The sequence below is a fragment of the Fusarium proliferatum genome (assembly GCF_900067095.1).
Source record: "Fusarium proliferatum ET1 genome assembly, contig: FPRO_scaffold010, whole genome shotgun sequence".
Classification (NCBI taxonomy): domain Eukaryota; kingdom Fungi; phylum Ascomycota; class Sordariomycetes; order Hypocreales; family Nectriaceae; genus Fusarium; species Fusarium proliferatum.
In genome coordinates, this window is record NW_022194799.1 from 61,734 (window position 1) to 82,528 (window position 20,795).

Below are 20,795 nucleotides of genomic sequence, written 5' to 3' on the forward strand. Positions count from 1 at the left end.
CCAGAACACCAATGACGGCGGAATAACTGTAGCACTCGATGCAGAAGTCGATGAAACAATACAGGCTGAGCACCACGATGAAGTTGAAACCCCTCCGATCGCAAATGCCACATCGGCATGAGCCGAGACACTTGAAGAGCATGAAAGCGATGGCAACCGAGTTCCCTTCTACCCGGGTATGCTGATAGAGTCCATCTATCAAGCCCGATAGCCTCTAATGTTGACAAATCCTAGGCGATAAAAGAGGGCCGGCTTTCGTGATAGATATTTGTAAACCCCAAAGATTAACAGACAGCAATCATTCTTTTGTTGCCATGCCTTCGTTAGAGTCCCTCCAACCAGAGGAAATTGAGTTTCTCCGATGGAGAGGTTGCTTTACCTTGCCTCCCCAACCACTCCAAGAAGCTCTCATCAAAGCTTATTTTCATCATTGTCATTCCTTCGAACCGGTCCTCGATCCTCAAGAATTCTTCAATGCCTATAGTAAAGGCCAACTCAGTTTACTACTTCTGTGGTCAGTCTTTATGTGCGCTGCAACTGTAAGTTCGTTGTTACTTCGGAGGAAGACATACACACTGACTTGTCAGTTTGTTGAGGAGAGTCTGTTTTTGATGAACCTCTTCCAATATCCTCTTACGTTCAAACGCAATGCCTTTCAGCGAGCAAAGGTATTCTCTCCTGGTCCCCGATACGATTAACTGACCGACATGGCCTACAGACATTGTACGATGCAGACTATGAGAAGAACAAAATCGCATTGATTCAATCAGTCTTTCTCATGGGGCATTTCTATGCAGATGCTGAAGATCGCCTGGGCCCCTGGCACTGGAACGGCATCGCTATCAGCCTATCTCATACGATCGGACTTCACATGCTGACATCTCCCTATTTTAAACTTAGAATAAACTTCTTTATCTAGGTTAATATCTAATAAATTAACAGAACTCAACATATATAATTGCGGCAAGTCGCGTTGCCACCCTGCGCGGGCGGACACAGGAGCACAGCTGCGCGGCAAATAGCTGCAAGATCGAATAGTACCGGACGTTATTAACAGAGCTCAAGGCAAACTGACGCCACACTTCGCTGAGCGATAGCCACGACCAGATCTGGAGCCATATGCTGGCTATCGTCTCCAATGCGGTCAAGTGCTGCACGTCCTCGAGCGAGGCAGGATATGTAAGCGTCCATACTGCGAGTAGGCAGAGAAAGGTTTTCCTGTTACGGCGACTCATTACGCCATAGAACGGCGGCAATGGCGACACACTGGCGTAGTACAACACTGGGTAGACGTACACTCAACATTACGTGGTTTGAGCGAATGGCTTAGTAGCTACCGGACTAATGAATGCTGCTGCCGAAAAAGGGACATTGATTCTGATAGGCTCGGGAAATCGAACAATCCACATCGCCAGCATCGGTCGAAGTCGCCCCCGATGCAATATGAGCAATTTTCTCCTGATTCCCCGCGCTTCTCTAGAGTAATTTCGTAATCTCGGGACCATTTCCCCGCATAAACGAGGATAAATGGGCCCGTGGCAACCTTTTTGGGAGATTCTGGGGTAAAGGACCCTGGTCCAACAAGCGTGGCGCCAATTGGCAGTTTGTTCGCCACCGCTACAAGGAATTACACTCGGCTCGACTAGAACCGAACCCAAGCAGTGCCTCACCACAGCATGCTGCATAGGGTGCCCAAGGTAGCCATCATTCGGGAGATTGCTGTTGCACATGAACGGCCTATCTATCGGGTTATTCATTGAATATCGGTCCGGCGCTAGAGTATCGGTGTCCAGACACCCCATGCCCAGCCCCTTCATTGAGGGTTCAACTCGTTGTATATAAGTCAGGGAAATCTATAATAACGACTTGATAACTCTACGAGAGAAGTCATTCCACAAGCAACTTGAAACATCAACCCACCCTAGCAACTTCATATACAGCCGACATAAAATCAATACCATGCCGAGTATCCTAAAGACTGGTTTTCTGGCCGCGTTGGCCGGCGGACTATTGGTCAGTGCCGACACCAGCAATTTTCAGGGGGTCAATTGGGCTGTCCTTGGAGACAACTTCGTGAAAGGCCCACTAGTCCTCCGCGGTCTAGACAAGTCCGATGACTATGATACCGTCCGAACCAAGGCCGACGCTATCTACACCGGTCTCAAGGACAATCTCGGCATTAACACCATCCGATTGCCAGTCAACACAATCACGGTCAATTCTACCTGGTGGGATGCCTACACTGGAGTGATCGATTCCGCCACTGAGCACAACCTCAAGGTGATCTTGGGTTACTGGGAAGACGGCGCAGCTTCGGGAGGCAAGATCGTCGACTTGAACGCCTGGAACACTATGTGGGACGCTGTGGTAGACCAGTACAACAGCAATAGCCTCATCTACTTCGAACCCATGAACGAACCGCACGGCTATAGCGCCGCTCAGTGGACCAACGTAGCTGCCAACTGGGTCGCCAGACACTCATCGCTGCCCAAGGGGCGAATCCTCATAGGCGGCACGGGTTATTGCCAGAATCTTCAGCCCGTCTGTGACGATAGCCGTTTGGATGGGACCTTGCTGTCTTACCATGTCTACACCTTTTTCACCGGCGCGAAAAATTACAACGGCTGGGTTCAGGCCTACAAAAGCGGCCTGGGTAATTGCGCTTCTCGCGCAGTCACAACCGAGTTCGGTGCGCCAATGGACACCGGTCTCAATTATAGCGACGCCAATAGCACGAATAACTTTGTTCGATACATTCGCGCCTTGACCGATTCCATGCGCGAGCTCAAGATTGGCTCGACCTATTGGCCGGCAGTTGGTGGCAAGGTCACCGCAGGCCAAACTGATGACTGGTACTCTATCCAGAAGCTCCATGGAAGCGGTATCAACTTGACACTGAGCACGCCCAGCGATTCCGGTGCTGACCGGCTCTTTTATGGCTGGGGTCGAATCATTTAACGAAAAGATGCAGGCAGCATCATCGAGAGAGCTTGGGAGGCATTCTAGGGGGAGGACTAGACGCTAGAGATGCCCAACATGTATGGAGGAAGTTGGAGAGACAGTCAGTGAGGTCGCTGCAATGAGTCAGTGCTCTGGATATTGTGAAGTTAGAGATTGTGTCAGAATGGTATGTATATGCCTAACTCATGATGCCGCGGTTTTGTCGCTGGCACTTATCATCTGGGCTACAAGGATGTAGCATCAGGGCAGCTTCATTGTTAAATGAAGGGACCAATCCTTTCGAGGATGTGTTTTTCATTGTCAATTAGGTGCATAAGGGATAACCTAATCTGGGCGATCGATCTGATCAGCAGTCCCCATTACTCTTTTATATTACAGAGTACGTGAATGAAACAGAACAGTAGTGATGATTCTATCTTGAATAATTTGGCGAAGCACTCAAAGTTTTGAAGTTGAAAGCTCGTTCTCGTCGGCATCCCACTAAGGCCAGAAAGGCACAGCCTTTCGATTGAATGTCCCACTGAAGTCTGGATGTTGTTTCTTTGTAACACTTCTAATACCTGTCATATTATCCTTGGAATCCACAAGTGAGATGAAAATCTTGGACTCCAACGTATACATTTCTTCTGGGGTCTCGGATTTACATACCAGCATGTCTCTCATAAGCTTAGCACTGTTAAGTGATCCACTCCCTGCAATACTGGAGGTAAGCTCGACAAGGTACGATAGAGTTTCTTATAGAGTCAAGAGGAGCTTTGAGAATAAAGGACTGACGAAGGTATCACCGGTGGTGGTAATATGCATTGCCTGAGCAAGTCTAACTAACCGTGGAAGGAAATAGGCACTGTACGACTCGAGGCTCAAACCCAGACGTGCGAAAGGTTGAGCGACTTTTGCTCTATCCCAGGCTACATGGATGGTGGCAGGGAAGGTTATTGTGAACCCGAAGTTGGCTACATGACCATTGATGGCGACAACAGTGGGTTTAGTGCAGCTTGCTATTGCCAGAGCAATTTTCCCTCCCCTGTAAGATCGTTTTAGCGTTCATATAGTTCAATTATTGAGCGGTCATATACTGGTCTCCATATCTATCGATAGACTGTCGACTCGCTTGATGAGCTAACAGACCAGAAAAGCCAGTCTGGAGATCTCCTACCACACTGAAGGCCCTCCCTGTACCAGTCAGAACAACCGCCCGAACTCGCTCGTCTTGATAAATAAGTCAACAGCCTGTCTCAAGCTCTGTGAGAAGATTCTCAGTGACAGCATTATGCTTATCAGGACGGTTGAAGGCTAAAATAAGAGTCTTGGTAGCGACAGGCGAGTCTTCTGGCACTTGAGAAACGATAATATCCTTGAAGGGCAGTGATGAATAGGAAGCTGGCACTTCAATAGTTGATAGCATGCTGAAAATGGTTGAAGTATGCCGTTGACATGTTGCAAGCTTTGGTTATCAATCAATGTTGGAAATGGTCAATATCTTGACAATGAGTTGACCTAATAGGCCTTTACAAGTAAGTACTTTGGACCAGGAAATACGCTGCTATAACACGGTCGGTTCTCGTCTCTGCCGTATTACACATGTCTCAAAAGCCCTGCCCCACATTGTGCTGAGTGAAGACGGGTTACTACGCCGAGGAGAGTTTTCTGTACTTAATTCAACGTAGATCGACTTCGTAATTCTTCTATTAAAATGTTACAGCCGATATCGCAATAGCGGCATTTATGCGCAATCTTTACATTTAATAACAGACCTTGGCCTTATGTCGAGTCGTCGCAGCTTCATAGTTTGTGAAGTCAGTTTGAGGAGTTAAATCTGCCGAAATGAGGCAGCTAAATATCTTAAAACAAGTATTAGAACCTCGTTGGTAGAGGCCGTATGTTCGACTCGTCTGGTCGTGTTAGAGAATGACTCTGGAGTTTTACCCTGTATTAGTGCCCTAATTAATATAGATCTTACAGGAGTTGCTAAATATAATAATTAATATATAACCTTTATGTTTACATTTAACAGTTTATTTAAGTAGTGGATAATAGCCTAAGACTCTAAAAACATCCTTAGAATTCTCTATCATTTTAAATGCTCTATCTTCTATTCTATATCTTAAAATCTAGATATAGGATACGCAATGCCGTTCTCTACTTCTGGTTCCTAATGTATTAATTGGCCTGTCTTCAGTCTGTTGAGCCATTATGCCTTTTATAGGAATATCCGTTAAGCTCTAGCTACTGCTTATCAAGGCGACTGCCTCGGTTATCTTTAAGCGCTGTTTGGGTCTCTGCTGTCATTCACCTTTGAAAAGTCTAGATAATAGACGACTTGCATTTTTATCAGCTCATCTCACACGATAGGCTTTCACATGCTGACATCTCCCTCACGAAACGGCATTCGGCCCCAGTAGCGTCGTATCCGGTGGTGCATCTACTACCGTGAGGTATAGCTTGCAGATAGATATCTCTTGATCATTGCTCAACTCCGATGCCGGAATATATGATACGAGTCATAGCCTTTAATCTGATTACCTGCAGTTCGTACCTGCGCAGCTCGATACACTTCTTGGAATATGGCTAAAATGCGCATCATGGGGGATATTTACAACTAACTATACCATCAAAGGCACCAGACCTTCCAGAAATATCATTGAAAGAGGCGAGAATGAAATTCGAGCCCACTTGATCCATGACGGGAGCAATGACCAGAGTGTAGTACTGGCTTCTCATGCATATCAATACCGACTTCGCACTCAGTATGGCCCCTAACGTCATAGACAGAAATTGGCTAAGCAGTATTCGCAGCGTAGCTATCATAGCTGTACAGGCCATTTCTCCACGAAGCACCAGAGGTAGCTCCAGATGAGTTACAGGAATCTTGGAAAGCGCTTGCAAAAAGTAAGCTTCGGACTGCAGCCGCTCATGCGACCCATGCCATTAATTGTATGATGGCAGAAGATCTGATAAAGTTTGCCCAGACGATTACGTACATCCCCAGAATCATAGAACATAAGAACGCCGCTAATCAACTGGTAACTACCCAGGGTGCTCACTATCCGCCCGCCGATTCAGTCCATTTTCTAGAAACGGCATCATCCAAGTCTTCGTCCGGCAAACTGGCAAAGCACAATTTATCTCCTTGCTTGGTAGCTCTGGACGACATGCGAAAGTACTACGTGTCGATAAATGCGGCGTACAAGCTATTTGACCGCGCGAGGATCATGGTGGATAAGTCACTCCATAACGATGAAATAGTTTCGCAAGGTTCCACATCTGCAGCTGACTGCCTGCGAGAACCTCAGGGGATTGAGACATCAGAATGGCTGGATAAGTCTGCGTCTTTAGGCTTTGATGTTGCATCTGTGGGATTGTTTTCTGCTCTTTGGATGCCATTTGCAGATCTCATACCAGACGAGTCTCTAGACAGTTCGTTCTAGGCAAAGCTTATATCTAACATAAGTTGACAAGCTCAGCATATTCCAGGTACCAAGCTGCGTGACAGATATTGCGAAAGGTCTCTTCTGAAGTCATAGTACTCCAAAATTCCACTTCTGTATCTATTTTAAAGCTTAATGTAGTACCTATTGACCGCTTGCTTTATCCTCATCTTCTGTTCTACGGCCTTTCTAGGGCTAATCCCATCTATATACCCTGCAAAAGGAGCCCTGACCTGATATCCAAGCATGCCAACCAGCCGAGGTGGGATATCGTTCAGCCTCTCCCAATACTGTGTTCTCATGTTTTAAGCGGGCGCCAACTTGCCGGCCGGTGGTAACGCTCCGTCCCTCTGCACCTTTGATTTTATTATATCTAGTAGATATCCACTTTCTTTACGGGCGGGAAATGTCGAGCGTTGCCTATTTGGGTCAGTTGGGGCGTACGCTAGGGGGGACTTTTGGCTCAAAAGCGTATGCATTTCCAACCCGACATCAGAATGAGCAGTACCCACAGCGGCTCACGAAGTGTCTTAGGATCAACCTCAAAAGGGTGTCTTGCAGGGATCAAAGCGGTAATTGATATTCCGATCATTATCAGCTCAGCTAGCCATCAATCAACTGCCGCTTGGAACTAATGTCTTGGCCAATATTACGCGAGAAACGTCAAGAGGTTGTACTCTTTCTCACGCATACCACACGCCTGGTCGGGGACCCAATCTGCTCCCCGATGGCGATCACCATCGACGCAAGTATTATGCAAGGGATACGCAGCATGTGCATTGATCAGTGAGTAACCAATCTCCGCTGCCCACTTTCCAGCCGCGTTGCGCAATGTTGATATGAGTCGACATACATGGCAAACGAAAGAAGATGTCATAAAAGGTCACCCTCCTAAACTATCTGGTCTGCATCTTAAACATCACCTCTATCACCAGCAGTACGGTACACACGTCAAAGTACTCAACGACCCAAAGAAGCATTATGGCATCTGAACCCCATATGAACTCAATCCATAGTTCTCACCTCCCCACCGAGAGAACCCCGCTGCTGGATGACGAGCAGGACTATTCACACTGCGATTATTGTGCAAAACAACAAGATGAAGAAGAGAGGACTGTCGTCATCGAAGAGCCGCCACTGGGACGACTAATCCTCATCATGACCACTGCATGGATCGGGATCTTCCTAGGCGCATTGGACTCTACTGTCATTGCAACCCTCTCAGCTTCTATCTCTAGCGAGTTTAACTCGCTTAGCCTGCTCTCTTGGCTCGCCACAGCATACCTCATTTCAAATGCAGCTACTCAGCCTATTGCTGGTCGTCTGACAGATATCTTCGGACGACGCCTTGGTCTTGTCTTGAGTAACCTCTTATTTGCTCTTGGCAACTTGGTCTGTGGCTGCGCAACTAACCATTATACTATGATCATCGGGCGTGTTATTGCAGGTGTCGGAGGCGGTGGAATGATTAGTATTGCTACGTTCCTGACCTCTGATCTTACGCCGCTGCGCAAAAGAGGCATTATGCAAGGTATCGCCAACTTATGGTATGGTGTAGGCGCTATGATTGGAGCTGTTATCGGTGGATTGTTCCATGACCGCACCGATGTCGGTTGGAGACTTGCCTTCCTGGTCCAAGTACCACCTTCATTGTTGATTATACCCATCATATGGATATTAGTCAAGGTGCCGCCCAAGCAGTCTGATAAGGCTTACCTTGCTCGAATTGACTTCCCTGGAGTCTTTTTTACTTGTTCATTCTTGATACTGCTACTTCTTGGTTTGAACACAGGAGGCAACACAGTACCATGGATCCACCCCCTACCCCTCACGACTATCCCACTTTCGATGATTTGCTTCGCCGGCTTTATCTGGTGGGAGGGAAAGGCGAAGCAACCTATCATACCTATAGCCCTCTTTCAGGACCGCACAGTTGTCTCTGCATGCGGAGCCAGCCTTTTCATCTCCATGCTTCTTATGGCAGCTACGTTCTATGTGCCCTTCTACCTCCAGGTACTCGGCGACTCTGCCACAACTGCTGGCCTCAAGTTCCTACCGTCGCCATTGGGTGGCTCGATTGGTGCTTTAGGAACAGGATATGCCATGGCGTGGACCGGGAGGTATAGACCATTTGGGATCATGGGTGCCGTGGTCTTGATTCTGGGCACTGTCTTATTAACCCTACAAGACGGCAACAGTCCGAAATATCTGACTTCTGTCGCCTTGTTCTTTGTTGGCGGGGGTTTCAGCACGGTATTGACCATCGCAACGGTGTCATGTCTTGCAGCAGTCGATCACTCGCAGCAAGCTCTTGTCACATCTGCTGTTTGTAAGTACTAACCAGTCTTACCCATCGCCAGATGCTAATGTATATCACAGTTTTGGCTAGGAGCGTAGGTGGCACTGTTGGCATAACCATGGCATCTGCAGCCTACCAGAGCACACTAAAAAGGATGCTGTGGGAGATCTTTGGAGAAGAGTCAGGAGGACCTGAGGAGATCCAACGTATCCTAGATGGTTTAGAAGAGATAAACCACCTTCCAGAAGGTTGGTGGCATGGAGTGATGGACTCATTCATGGAATCATTCCGGGTAGTCTGGGTCATGATGTCTTGTTGGGCTATACTGGCCTTGGTCTGCATCTCATTGGTCAAGAGACACATGCTGCACTCAAGGATGGACAGGAAGTGAAAGATATGGCGAAAAGCTTGGATGTTATACTGCAGCTTCGAATGTTGCCTAGTGCTAAAGGTCAGTGGGCAACTAGCCAGAATCAAAAACTCTACAGCATAATGGGGCTACCTTTCAAATGGTGCGTTAAATGAAGGACTTGGCTCATTACTTTGTAGTAATCAATGGAGTAATGGACTTAGGTGGAAGGACTTTTTGTTTTAATTCAATGTAAGATAAGGAGAAGGCTAGCAAACATCGAGATGGAATTACGCAGGAAGAGCTGAAGTAGTTGAAGTTGTGAATTAGGCAGACACCACCAATCCATGTTACTGCTTCAACCTAATAAGGAGTTTTGTGTAATCAAGCATAAAGTATTTTCCTTGTGCTTGTATTACTGTCGACGTCCACGATGTTAATGGTTCAAGTTTCAGGTAATGGCGTTATACCATGGTATGATGGCCACCTATCTAAACAATAAGTGTTGTGTGCAACCGAGGCCTGTGTTTGGAATTGTATATGACCCAGAGAACTTATTAACTACTTGACTAACTAATAATATTACTCAGTGGCTCTCCCTTCGACCATCTGTCTAACTCCATGACCTGATGCTCATGAAATCCATTCATGACTTGCTCTTCCACGTATGCGATGTGCGGTGTCAGAATCACACGACTCTTTCCGCTTGTGCCCCAAGTCGTATCTCGCCACTCACTGTTCGCCGGCAAAGGCTCTATGTTGAACACGTCCAACGCAGCTCCTCTGATTCTTCCTGCTTTGAGGATCTCCAGCAAATCATTTTCAACGACCAAAGGTCCACGGGAGGTATTTATGAAGAATGCCGAAGATTTCATTCTCGACAGGTCCTCCGATGTGATCAAGCCGCGTGTGCGGTCTGACAAAAGCAGATGCACACTCACTATATCAGAAGACGAGAATAGCTCTTCTCGACTCACAGACTTAAACGTTTTCTCGCCGTCTGGGCCATCGACGGGTAATCCCTGGGCCTTGGCTTGTTCATCAGCAGTACTTTGGGTCAGATTGGAGCTCCAGCAGATAATCTTCATGCCAAAGGCTATATTCATGACTCGAGCAACAGAGCTGCCTAGCCGCCCAAGGCCGGCGACGCCAAGGGTTTTGCCTGTAACGCCAGTGACGAGGCTTGTCTGCCATTTTCCTGTCTTTACGGCCGTGTCGTTAGCCGCAATATCGCGGCAAGCAGCGAGAATCAATGTGATTATGTGTTCCAGGGTAGAAACAGTAGCCATCTTGGCATCGTTCCCTGTGACTAGGATGTTTCGTGACCGGCAAGCATCCATATCAATGGCCTTATTGTGACGACCACCATTGAGAATCAGTTTGAGTCGAGGAAGACGGTCAATCAATTCTTTGGGGAATGGGGTTCTCTCTCTCATGGTTGCTGGAGATAAGAGATGTCAGCAGGAGAGAGCGTAAGAGCCGGTGGGGTAATGATTACCGAGAACTTGGAATGGCTCCAGTCTTTGAACCAGTTCATCTTTCTCAGCCTGCGTTGTGTCCGGGTGGTTGTAAGGTCGCAATGTTGCTGGAAAATACTGGATGGCATATTGTGAAGGGTCTAGCCTGGCAAAGTGCGAAGACGCAAGACCGTGATAATCGTCGAGCACCGCTACGTGCGTGGCCATCTTAGCGTAGCAGAGGTGGTTGGCGAAGAAAATGATGAATAATTTGGTAAGAGAATAGAGTCGAATAGACTTTGCAACACGAGTTACACTCGTGAGTTGTAATGTCGCTACTCAGTAGCCAAGCCATGTTCGGATCTAAACATGCAGAAGAATCCGTAAATTTTCGTTTGCAATGACGTCTATTGAGGGCGGTGAGGAATACATCTATTTGGTAAAGATCGCCCAGCTGAAAGCAAGGATTCCGAATGCTTGGCATATCCCGTCAGGCCTCAAAAGTCCTATGATATGGGTGGCCAATCGGCCGGACGAAAGCATACATGTGTTCCAAATCCTGTCTAAGTGATCGACAGCGGTCAAGAGTGAGTACGTAGTATCCAAGCATCTCAACACGGAGCTTGGGGCACTAGCAGGCGGGTTGCAAAGAATTAGGGATTCCTTATGTACCAGCAGGGTAGGCAACATAATTACTTAGTCTTCTATAGTAGCATTTCTCATAGCTAGCTGGTCGTTTATTTCTGACTAGTTTTATATGAATCCCACTTTTTTTGCAACCCACCTTACTAGGCATGCACTCAAATCAGCTCCCGAGGCCACTCACCTTTGCTCTTATCTACAGGCGGATGATCCAAGGTGGTTTGCATGTGCGCTAGATTGGAATGCATAGCACACCACGGACCAGGGTTTGGTAAGGACGGGAATGACTCCTCCGTCTATTGCTACGTTGCTTAGTTTCCTAAGCGAATACCGGTAGGGTTCATACTTCGTGCATGAAATTGTTTTTTTGAATGTATAACGGGACAATTATTAGGCATGTATGTCTTTATTTGCCTTGATTTTCAACCTGTTACCTAGCAACAAAGAGCTTTTTTCTATCGTGTCACTAACTGATTGGGCAGTGATCTTACTGCCGTCACCGCTGTGTCGTCATCGTGGCGTTGTTTCCTGCGTATAATCTCAGGATATTCATTAGTTCTACCTAAGATAGATACATACACCTCTCAGCCAGTACTTTTGTATCACTTCACATACCGGCATAGAGGCGTTTTAAGCCTTTTCTAAAACTTTCTACTGGCACACCTATCCAGAAGCAACTAATGGGCTTGGATGAGATAAGAGAGGTTTGCCAATTCGCAAAGCTGCATAATCTTCTGTGATAGTCACTGCCCGCTATGTACAGTTCTTCTTCTAAAACGTTACCCGTTAGTTAGTTGGCGCATGGGTTGGCTGGGTGAGACTCACGATCGATGCGGAGAGACTCGAAGGCTGGAAGAGAAACCCAAACTCTCTCCATCAGAATTTGACTCTTCCCTTGCGCTTCACCTGAGACATGATTCACCACACCCGCGCCACCAAATTTGAAAGCAAATATACGTATTGTTGAGGCCTAGCAACCTTGTTTTACATGCCTTGTTAAACCTTGCTAGGTATCCTGGATCTTCATCTCCTGCAAACGAAAAGAGTGGAACGATACATGTACATATTCCTCATATCAAGATGCACCAAAAACACAGACGTTGTTGATTTATACACATATATATAATGAGATAGACATTTCCATGTCGAGAAGTGCATAGAGGAGTGCTGATTAGCCTATTCTTCCAAGTCTTTGCTCCAAAATTTCACCATGGACCGTTACAGAGCCCTCTCTCTATTTCAGCCCCCCAACCTGAACGCCGCCATCGGCGCGGTCAATCATGAGGGGCCAAGCAAGGGGCCAGCACATTTGTTCGGTGCCATGCTTGGAATCCCGCATACATCTATGGCCCGTACAGTAGCTGTTCTAGGCTTTGATTTCGTTTTCGTGGACACTCTGCATGTGTAAGTTCGGCTCACGCACAGCGTCTAAGTCGAGGCCTAACACAGTGTCGTAGGGCAACCAACCCAGAGAATCTGGTTTCTATCATACAAACAATCAACTTCGCGAGCGAAGGCAAAACTTGTGCGCTTGTCCGTATTCCAAGCCCTGACTCGGATCTGTTAGCGTACGCTTTGGATGCAGGTATGTATCATCGTCGCAGTAGATGAGGCACCCATTCTGACTGCTTTCATAAGGCGCGGCTGGCATAGTCTTTCCTCAGATTGATACACCTGAGCAAGCAGCGGCGGCCGTCTACAAGGTACGACACGCCTATGACGGCGGAATGAGATCGGTTTCCCCTATTGCTTTGCTTGATGGGATAACCAATCTTGCTCCAGATGGCTGGACGTCGGAGAAGATTGCCGACAGGAACATCTCCGTTATCTGCCAGATCGAGAGCACTGTAAGAGTCGATATTCCCAGGAAATTGTGAAATCACTGACCAAAGCCAAAGGTTGCCGTCGACAATCTTGATGCCATCGCGGCGACCCCCGGCGTTAACGCGCTCATGCTTGGGGTTTCTGACCTCAAGGTCACCCTTGGCCTTCCAGTCCGCAACCATGATGGACGAGTCGATGAGTCCAGTTTCTATGAGGCTGTAGAGAAACTGATAGCTACATCTAAGAGAACTGGGATTCAGCTTATGATACCTGCCTTCAGGCTAACCCCTGATGACGCGGACTGGCTGAGACACTTCAAGCTGGTAATGACTAGTGTGGATGTTCTGTCTATAGCGAAGAGTCATCGGAAGGATCTTGCTGATGTAAAGAAGACTCTGGGGATGACCAACGAGGTTACTAATGGGGGAACTAACGGAAGATCTAACCGCAAAGTTAGCGGTAGAGCCAATGGGGTAGCCACTGAAGTAGCCAGCAGGGTATCCATTGGAGTCTGATTAGACATTCAGGATACGTCAGAGAACTTGAAATGCAAATTGAGATTCTATTACATGTAATTAAATCTAAGATTAAAGCTAGTAGCTTAAAATTCTTTCTTAAGGCAGCTTGATTCCTTACTCTATAGCGAACATTACTGTAATTATAATACTTTTACTAAATATCATTTAAAACAATTATGGACAGATAAGTAAAGTTATAAAAATACTGCAATAAAGTACTTTAAGGACAGGGATTGAGACGCTAAGTCCTTATCAGACATAATGCTATATGGGGCTATGCTTAGCGAGCTGCTGTTAGCTTATGACGAGCCGCTCTTAGCTTATGACGAGCCGCTTTTAGCATATGACGAGCCGTCTTTAGTACTCCGTACATTGCATGTATATGCGAGATTCTCCCAGAGCAGAAAAGTGTTTCATGTTAGCTTATCATTGCATTACCATTTGTCTTGCATTAACTCCGGCTTGAAGATGGCTATTAACTATTTCTGGACTAGAGCAAGGAAGGGGTCCAGAACTGCGCAATATAGTTCCAATGAAAGTGTGTCCAGACGTGAACGATGAGTTTGTCGAAGAAAGATTGGCCCATCGGATCAGGAAGATCCTTGTCGATCGTGACACGGAGTGGAGATATTGCGGGGAGTCGGGGACTCTTCCCTGCATTGTCTGAGACAACCCAGTCTAGATTCCATAAGCCCTAACAAGGCATGCAGATCGCCTAGAGGCGGCCCATGGATTCGGCTTGAGGCTGGCTGAGACACTGGTCCGGAATTGGAATTTGATCCACGTGTACCAATCGGCGTGTGCTATGGAAGCAGGTGTTGTTGTACTTTTTTGAGCAGTCAAGTATTTCTGGGCTTTCTATGCTTTCCCAGAGGCGGTGTGTCTCTCGGCGGTGACTTATTGGCCTCGTGGTCGAAAATGTTGAGTACTCCATGTCTCATATGTCTAGACCGCGTGCAACTGCCGAGCCTGAGTTTCAGCAAGTATTTTCACTCCCTGACAACGCATCTTGCGCCGTTTCACTCCAAATAGCTTACTGCCGTTGGGGATATTTAAGATCCCAGCAGGATTAAGTGTATTGTTAAATCTTCTAGACTCGCACATCACTCAGGCTTCAGCACAGGCCACAATGGGTGAACGCAGCATTCTGGAAAGGCTTTCAGCACTCGACACCAACACAGTGTCGGATGCCTTGGACGTCCTCAAACTTAAAGGAGCTCTCTACGGCTTGCGACCACTGTGGGAGTGCCCCAAGGTTGTTGGACTCGTTAGCACAGTGGAATTTGCCGTCAAGCCGGGTACTTCTGCTTCACTCCATCCTTCCAAGTCAGCCTCGAACGGAACGTCAGACCCCCGCGTTCTCGTCATCTCGGGAGGTATCAACGGCATCTCGTGCTACGACAATGTCATTGAAAATGGACTGAAATCAGACCATGTCAGAGGTGTCATCGTTGACGGAATGCTCCGAGACCACCGCGACTTACGAGAGGCCGAATATCCAGTCTATGGTCGTGGAATGGTCAGTGGACACTGCCAATTAGCGCAAGTCAGCTCTGGAACTCCAATTCAATTACGGGGCCTTACGGTCGATCAGAACGACTATGTCATTGCCGATAGCTCCGGGACTGTTTTCATATCCACCAAAAACATTAACAAGGTCATCGAGACTGCTGAGAGTATTTACTATCGCCAGAGCCTGACGGTTCAATCTATCCAAGACGGTCTCCCTGTCCCTGAGATTGATGCCGTAAACGACATCAAGCAAGCAAGCGTCGAAGACCAAGAATTGGTTGGACTGTTCGCCACCACAGACACGCCTGCCGTCTCGGACGCCCTTGACAAGCTGGGTTTGCCAGGTCAAGCGTTGAACATTATGCCCTTGTCCAATTACGAAAAGGTCACTGTTGGGCCGGCCTTTACTGTACGTTATGTGCCAGCGACAAGTACTGGCCCGCCAAAAGGAGTTGGCGATTGGATCGACGACGTATCTCAAGGTGATGTCATCCTTATTGATAATGGGGGTCGCACAGACTGTACTGTTTGGGGCGACATCATGACCCAATATGCTGGTATTCGAGGCATTTCTGGTACTGTCATCGACGGCGTATGCCGCGACGTGAACCGTGCCATTGCTGACAATTACCCCATGTTTACGGCTGGGCGCTGGATGAGGACAGCCAAGGACAGGATGGAAGTGGCCAGTGTTAACGAGCCAGTCGGGATTGGCAGGGTGCACGTTAATCCTCGAGATATCGTTGTTGCAGATGCCAACGGTGTGGTAATTATTCCACGGGAACGAGCTCGTGAGGTAGCTGAGGTCGCACACTGGATTGATAAAAGTGAGGAACGTATCAGAGAAATGATTGCCGGCGGAGCTACACTTGGCAAGGCGCGAGCAGAGCTTGGCTATCATAAACTGCAGCGAAAGGGTTAATATTACCGAAGCCTATTCTTTTCCTATCGTTGCCTATCGTCGTCTTTAGGTTCGAGAGGGTGTGTTCTTTATTATCTCCAAATGCTTTGAGTATCTGTCTATCCCACACAGTAAGTCGTGATAGTGTAGGGTAATAGCTTTGCCGTGATAAGGCCCGGCAACCTGATCATCTCGGATATTAGCATATCTGGTTAGATATCTCCAAACGCCTATGAGAAGGCGAGCTCCCACTTCCTGTCATACATATAATCGTAATTTCCAGCTTACAAGTTTACGTCAGTTTACGTGACACTGTGCAATCGATCTCATTTCTCTTTACTGACAATGTTGCAATCAATCTCACGAGGGCTGACCTGCCTGGACCGCCACGCCAGCCTCTTATTATAATGCCAGCCTGACAGCTGCTTATCACAATAGATGTTGAAAAGTGTGCTGTGGAAATAGTCCACATGGCTCTTGGCCAAGATATGGAGATCCCTTCCAAAATTCTTCCATCAAGCTCAACAGGTTGAAAAGATGGAATACACTTTGCCACTGAGCTTCGTCATTGAACTCTACGTTACGAAGCAAACGTGGAACCTCCAACCGAGGCGAACGACAGATACGTACGAGTATTTGTTGACGGCATATTTCCAAGGCTTACTAAAAGAATGCGAATACTGTTGAGGAAAGATATCGGGTCCGAGCTCGACAGTGTCATGATGGAGAACCTTGGGTGAGTGAACGCATGTGGCATTTTAAAGTCTGAAAGCTCGACTGACTTATGTATTCTACTATTAGTATTGAATCCGCCGTTCCCATCCTTACTTTTGTTCTATCAGGGTTTAAAAGCTATTTGAGTCTACCTAGACCAGCCTTCCGGGCTTCCAAATCTCTTGCCGAGACACCGAATCCAGAAACTGGGCTCTATAACCTTACACATTTCAGTACAGAGCAATGGTACACCAAATCTAACTGGTGGACAACCCATGGTCCCCGTGTGCAAATGATTCGGGTACTAGGAGGAAAACTTCCAGAATCAGTGTTGGGCAAGTTCAAGCCTCAAGGATATGATTTGATGATAATCGGTCCACAGCCACAAGAGGGCAGGGCATGGATTCGATGGCTGCAATGATAAGCGGTCTACAAAGTCAGGATTTAACTACTTGTCCTTTCAAAAGATTCAAGTCTTGAGAAAAAGGCCATAGGAAGCCAGTCTTCTTACAACCTTCGTTCCTGTCCTGTTCTTTTACTTAATTCTTTCGTTTTTGGCCTTTGGTAGTATAGAAAGAGATGATTTATTAGCGAAAGTTACATATACAGCAGCCATAATAGTCTTAAATCTTAACCTTGCCTACAAGGTGAGGGAACAGCTTGAGAGCGGCGCCATAGTAGATTTCCCTTTTCTTCTCCTCATCCATCTCAAACTCATCGACAAACTTGGTAAAGCCCTTGCTGACACCTACTGTAGCATGAGGGAAATCACTGCCGAACAGCAAATGGCCCGGCTTAGCGAAGTTGTAGATCAAAGGAAACATTTCTGGGCCTCCAGCTAGCGCAGTGTCAAAGTAGAATTGCTTCGCTTGGCTCATGATATCATCAGCGCTCATGACACCCCCAAACTCAGGAAGTTCTATAATAGTAGCTCGGCGGACAAGTGCGGCAAGTGTCCCACCGCCGTGCGAGAGGATGATCTTGACGTTTGGGAATTGCTGAAGACGTCTGTTTAGAATCAGGTCCATAGCTGTGCGGCCTGTTTCATGAGGCCAGTCAAATGCTGGCATCGGCAATCGTTCATCGAAGTAGACTGAAGCCGCGTTGTTCGCTGGGTGAACGAAGGCAATAGTCTTGCGACGATTAAGTTCCTCCCAAATCGGCACATATTCAGGGTGTCCAAGATAGCCCTCAGGAGTAGCATAACTAGTGAATAGAGTGACTCCATCTGCTTTCAGGACATCGAATGCATAACGCAGTTCCTCAAGAACTAGGTCGGTATGCTCAAGGGAAGGAACAGTAGCGAAAAAGCCACTTGCACCGCTAGGGTCTTCATCTCGAAGTCGAGCACAGTACTCGTTCATCTCTCGGGCGACTTTGGCACACTCTTGTGGATCAGAGATATGAAGAACACCAGGCGTGCTGACGGAGTAAATCGCTGAAGCGATGTTGCATTCTTTGTTGAAGACTTTATCGACTTCAACACTCCATGACGGAACTTTCATGCCCTTCATACCAGCTCCGCTTCCTATTGTAGAGACGAGTCAGTATATTACGTGTATCAGGTTCAGGGATTTACTTACCGGCAATCTGAGGCGGAATGATGTGGTGGTGCGTATCAATACGAGGAATATGAGACATGCTGGACAATTTCGAGTGGTGGGAGAATGTAGTCATTAAATGAATAATGTTACGAGATGTTATGAAATGGAACAGATACTGGAACCAGGGATCAAGGCTTTTATAACCTGCAAGCTGGGCTCTTGGTATTGTGTTTATACCATACAAGTTGGTGGTCTACAGGTTAGGACTTTCGCGGAATGATCCGAAGCGGCTAGCTTAATCCGGCTGGACTCTCATTTCAACGCTCGAGTCTGACGAGCTTATCTTATCGGTAGCCGGGGAAAGGTCCGAGACTGAAAGAACTTGCTGACGGGACGGATCGCCCAGAGGAAGGCTCCTCCGTCATGATTCATCCGCCACCCGCGTAAGACCCCGAGCAAAATTCATCACGGTGAATAATGTCATCATCGACCCAAGATCAGCCTCGCCCCCGCAAACGCCATCGCATTGCCGAGTCTTGCAAGCTCTGTAGGTCAAAAAAGACTCGATGCGACGGCCGGCGCCCGACGTGTTCATCTTGTGAGTCCAAGAACACGGCCTGCGAGTACAATGAACCCAATGTCGTGCTATCCAGCGATATTCTGTCCAAGATGGCAGATCTTGAAGCACGGGTACAAGCGTTAGAGAGTCTGCCCAGCAATTTTACAGGTTCATTCCATGTTGCTACAGGTACTCCGTCTCCGCTGCCGCGTCATGGTAATGCCCAGTCGTCGATCGTGGATAATCCAACACTGCGGTTTATCTCCTCTGTCACCCAAACTGCACGTACCGGAGGCAGCGATATACAAACTCAGCCAGGCAATCCAAATGATCGCGCTACTTCATTCGCCGGTATGAACATGAGTCAAGTCGTTCTACCCTCAAGAGAGGTTGCAGATGACTTTGTTGAATGTTATGAAAGATTGGTGTACCCTATGTTTCCTGTGCTGCACATCCCGAGCTTCAAAGCGAGATACCTTCGTGTCTGGGAGTCACCATCTAATGACCAGGCTCTGGATACTACCTTTGCAGCAAGTTTAAACATCGTTTTTGCTTTAGGCTGCCTCAACAGCTCAAAGACAGAACCAAGTCTCATATTATCAACAGCCGAAACCTTTTACGAACGCAGTCGTAGCATCCTTCCACTCGATTCACTTGACAGACCAAGTCTCGAGGTTGTCCAGTATCTTCTGTTGACAGGGAATTATTTAAGCTTCACAAAATACTCACACCGATATTGCAACACGTTGGCGATGGCGATACAGGTCGCGCAGACGATAGACTTGCATCGGGCTGATCATGGTGCAACGAGTCAATTACAGCGCGAGATGGGGAGACGAGTTTGGCATTTATGCTTGACAATGCAAAGGTATTTGCTCTATCTGCAGGGCACTAGCACCACTAAGCGCCTCAGGTTGATGTCTGCACTGTTTGGATGGAACAGTGTACTGATTCATGATAATACTTGTCCATTACCTCAGATGATAGATGACGAATATCTCCTTGAAGAACGAGAGGGCTGTCAGCCGGCGGCAACGCCCTCATTGTTGGATGCCTTGGCAGTGTCTATGAAGATTTTCGATGTTGTAGCCGGAGTTCGTGAAGTCAATGCTGCCTCGTTCTCTAAGGCACTACAGATGCCGGAACTGATGAAGATACTTCAGCTTAACGAACGTCTTACTGAGATCGAAGACAACCTTCCAGAGCATCTAAAGTATAAGAGCGGGCGGGCAGCAAGTTCCGCAAGGGAAAAGGTTCTCCACTACCAGGCTGAGGTAGTGAATTTAAGGTGGTGTACAATCATGGCACTCTATTAAGCAAGTTGAACTTACAATTTACAGGCTGCTCTATGTCAGATTACTAGTCCTGCGCACAACTCTCCTTCCAGCAGCCCGTCAGGTGTTGGCACGTCAAGATCTAAGCACCCCACCGTCACGCCTCGAACACGCAGTTCGCAAAGAAACATGGCACATCTGCATACAGAGTGCGGTAACTTCACTGGACATCCTACACACAAACCTGCAGTCGTCTTCAAAGGTCATAAGCATCCATGCCATGTTTGTCACCCTCTCGGCGACGACGGTACTAATAGCATCATCTGCTCTGCCTAGAGATCCAGCAGATCCCCCTCCGTCGCATGCAGACTCTATTACAAAAGCCTTTGAGATTCTCGATGCACATCAGTGGCGTGCTGAAGGCGTTTCAGAAACTCGAACAAAGCTGTGCAAGTTCCTCCAAACAGTTGAAAATGCAAATAGGGACCCAATTTACGGTAAGTTTCCATATTTTGAACCTCTGCCTTTGGCGCGACATTGTTCCATATCGATGGGAAACCACTAACTGAAAGCAGAACAAGGGCCTTATGACCCTCTTGGGGGTCAAAGTGACGGCCACTTGAGGTTGCCTGAGCAAGCAGGTCTTTTCGACAATATCGATCTTGGTGGGGACCTTTGGATACCCCAACTTGATGGCTTATTGTACTTATAGAGTTGAATCATTGAGAAACGCAAAGGGTATTGCAATGGAGTGTAGGGTGTCTAACAATTGAACTAAGAGCGGTATTTGCCGTCGCTAAACTAAAGTAGGCT

At 47.3% G+C, this 20,795-nt stretch overlaps 12 protein-coding genes across 12 annotated transcripts; 9 read left to right on the forward strand and 3 right to left on the reverse strand.

Moving 5' to 3' along the window:
• Positions 1 to 314: 314 nt before the first annotated feature.
• On the forward strand, positions 315 to 698 carry FPRO_11402 (uncharacterized protein; the record flags this gene model as incomplete). The annotated part of the gene is made up of 2 exons (XM_031220874.1): positions 315 to 539; positions 588 to 698. 2 exons carry the CDS (start codon positions 315 to 317, stop codon positions 696 to 698), a joined length of 336 nt encoding a protein of 111 aa, XP_031086489.1.
• A 1,261-nt stretch (positions 699 to 1,959) lies between these two features.
• FPRO_11403 (uncharacterized protein) lies at positions 1,960 to 2,958 on the forward strand (the record flags this gene model as incomplete). The annotated part of the gene is made up of 1 exon (XM_031220875.1): positions 1,960 to 2,958. The coding sequence occupies one exon, from the start codon at positions 1,960 to 1,962 to the stop codon at positions 2,956 to 2,958; it is 999 nt and encodes a 332-aa protein (XP_031086490.1).
• Positions 2,959 to 4,183: 1,225 nt separating this feature from the next.
• On the reverse strand, positions 4,184 to 4,366 carry FPRO_11404 (uncharacterized protein; the record flags this gene model as incomplete). The annotated part of the gene is made up of 1 exon (XM_031220876.1): positions 4,184 to 4,366. The coding sequence occupies one exon, from the start codon at positions 4,364 to 4,366 to the stop codon at positions 4,184 to 4,186; it is 183 nt and encodes a 60-aa protein (XP_031086491.1).
• A 1,534-nt stretch (positions 4,367 to 5,900) lies between these two features.
• On the forward strand, positions 5,901 to 6,389 carry FPRO_11405 (uncharacterized protein; the record flags this gene model as incomplete). Its single annotated transcript, XM_031220877.1, has 1 exon — positions 5,901 to 6,389. The coding sequence occupies one exon, from the start codon at positions 5,901 to 5,903 to the stop codon at positions 6,387 to 6,389; it is 489 nt and encodes a 162-aa protein (XP_031086492.1).
• A 981-nt stretch (positions 6,390 to 7,370) lies between these two features.
• FPRO_11406 (uncharacterized protein) lies at positions 7,371 to 9,079 on the forward strand (the record flags this gene model as incomplete). Its single annotated transcript, XM_031220878.1, has 2 exons — positions 7,371 to 8,718; positions 8,769 to 9,079. The coding sequence occupies 2 exons, from the start codon at positions 7,371 to 7,373 to the stop codon at positions 9,077 to 9,079; spliced, it is 1,659 nt and encodes a 552-aa protein (XP_031086493.1).
• A 527-nt stretch (positions 9,080 to 9,606) lies between these two features.
• FPRO_11407 (uncharacterized protein) lies at positions 9,607 to 10,722 on the reverse strand (the record flags this gene model as incomplete). The annotated part of the gene is made up of 2 exons (XM_031220879.1): positions 9,607 to 10,478; positions 10,536 to 10,722. The coding sequence occupies 2 exons, from the start codon at positions 10,720 to 10,722 to the stop codon at positions 9,607 to 9,609; spliced, it is 1,059 nt and encodes a 352-aa protein (XP_031086494.1).
• A 1,624-nt stretch (positions 10,723 to 12,346) lies between these two features.
• On the forward strand, positions 12,347 to 13,475 carry FPRO_11408 (uncharacterized protein; the record flags this gene model as incomplete). The annotated part of the gene is made up of 4 exons (XM_031220880.1): positions 12,347 to 12,540; positions 12,594 to 12,721; positions 12,775 to 12,983; positions 13,035 to 13,475. 4 exons carry the CDS (start codon positions 12,347 to 12,349, stop codon positions 13,473 to 13,475), a joined length of 972 nt encoding a protein of 323 aa, XP_031086495.1.
• A 264-nt stretch (positions 13,476 to 13,739) lies between these two features.
• On the forward strand, positions 13,740 to 14,039 carry FPRO_11409 (uncharacterized protein; the record flags this gene model as incomplete). The annotated part of the gene is made up of 1 exon (XM_031220882.1): positions 13,740 to 14,039. The coding sequence occupies one exon, from the start codon at positions 13,740 to 13,742 to the stop codon at positions 14,037 to 14,039; it is 300 nt and encodes a 99-aa protein (XP_031086496.1).
• Positions 14,040 to 14,607: 568 nt separating this feature from the next.
• Positions 14,608 to 15,912, forward strand: FPRO_11410 (putative demethylmenaquinone methyltransferase; the record flags this gene model as incomplete). Its single annotated transcript, XM_031220883.1, has 1 exon — positions 14,608 to 15,912. The coding sequence occupies one exon, from the start codon at positions 14,608 to 14,610 to the stop codon at positions 15,910 to 15,912; it is 1,305 nt and encodes a 434-aa protein (XP_031086497.1).
• A 449-nt stretch (positions 15,913 to 16,361) lies between these two features.
• FPRO_11411 (uncharacterized protein) lies at positions 16,362 to 17,026 on the forward strand (the record flags this gene model as incomplete). The annotated part of the gene is made up of 3 exons (XM_031220884.1): positions 16,362 to 16,419; positions 16,480 to 16,627; positions 16,693 to 17,026. The coding sequence occupies 3 exons, from the start codon at positions 16,362 to 16,364 to the stop codon at positions 17,024 to 17,026; spliced, it is 540 nt and encodes a 179-aa protein (XP_031086498.1).
• A 202-nt stretch (positions 17,027 to 17,228) lies between these two features.
• Positions 17,229 to 18,246, reverse strand: FPRO_11412 (uncharacterized protein; the record flags this gene model as incomplete). The annotated part of the gene is made up of 2 exons (XM_031220885.1): positions 17,229 to 18,133; positions 18,189 to 18,246. 2 exons carry the CDS (start codon positions 18,244 to 18,246, stop codon positions 17,229 to 17,231), a joined length of 963 nt encoding a protein of 320 aa, XP_031086499.1.
• Positions 18,247 to 18,626: 380 nt separating this feature from the next.
• On the forward strand, positions 18,627 to 20,694 carry FPRO_11413 (uncharacterized protein; the record flags this gene model as incomplete). Its single annotated transcript, XM_031220886.1, has 3 exons — positions 18,627 to 19,996; positions 20,049 to 20,479; positions 20,558 to 20,694. 3 exons carry the CDS (start codon positions 18,627 to 18,629, stop codon positions 20,692 to 20,694), a joined length of 1,938 nt encoding a protein of 645 aa, XP_031086500.1.
• Positions 20,695 to 20,795: the final 101 nt, after the last annotated feature.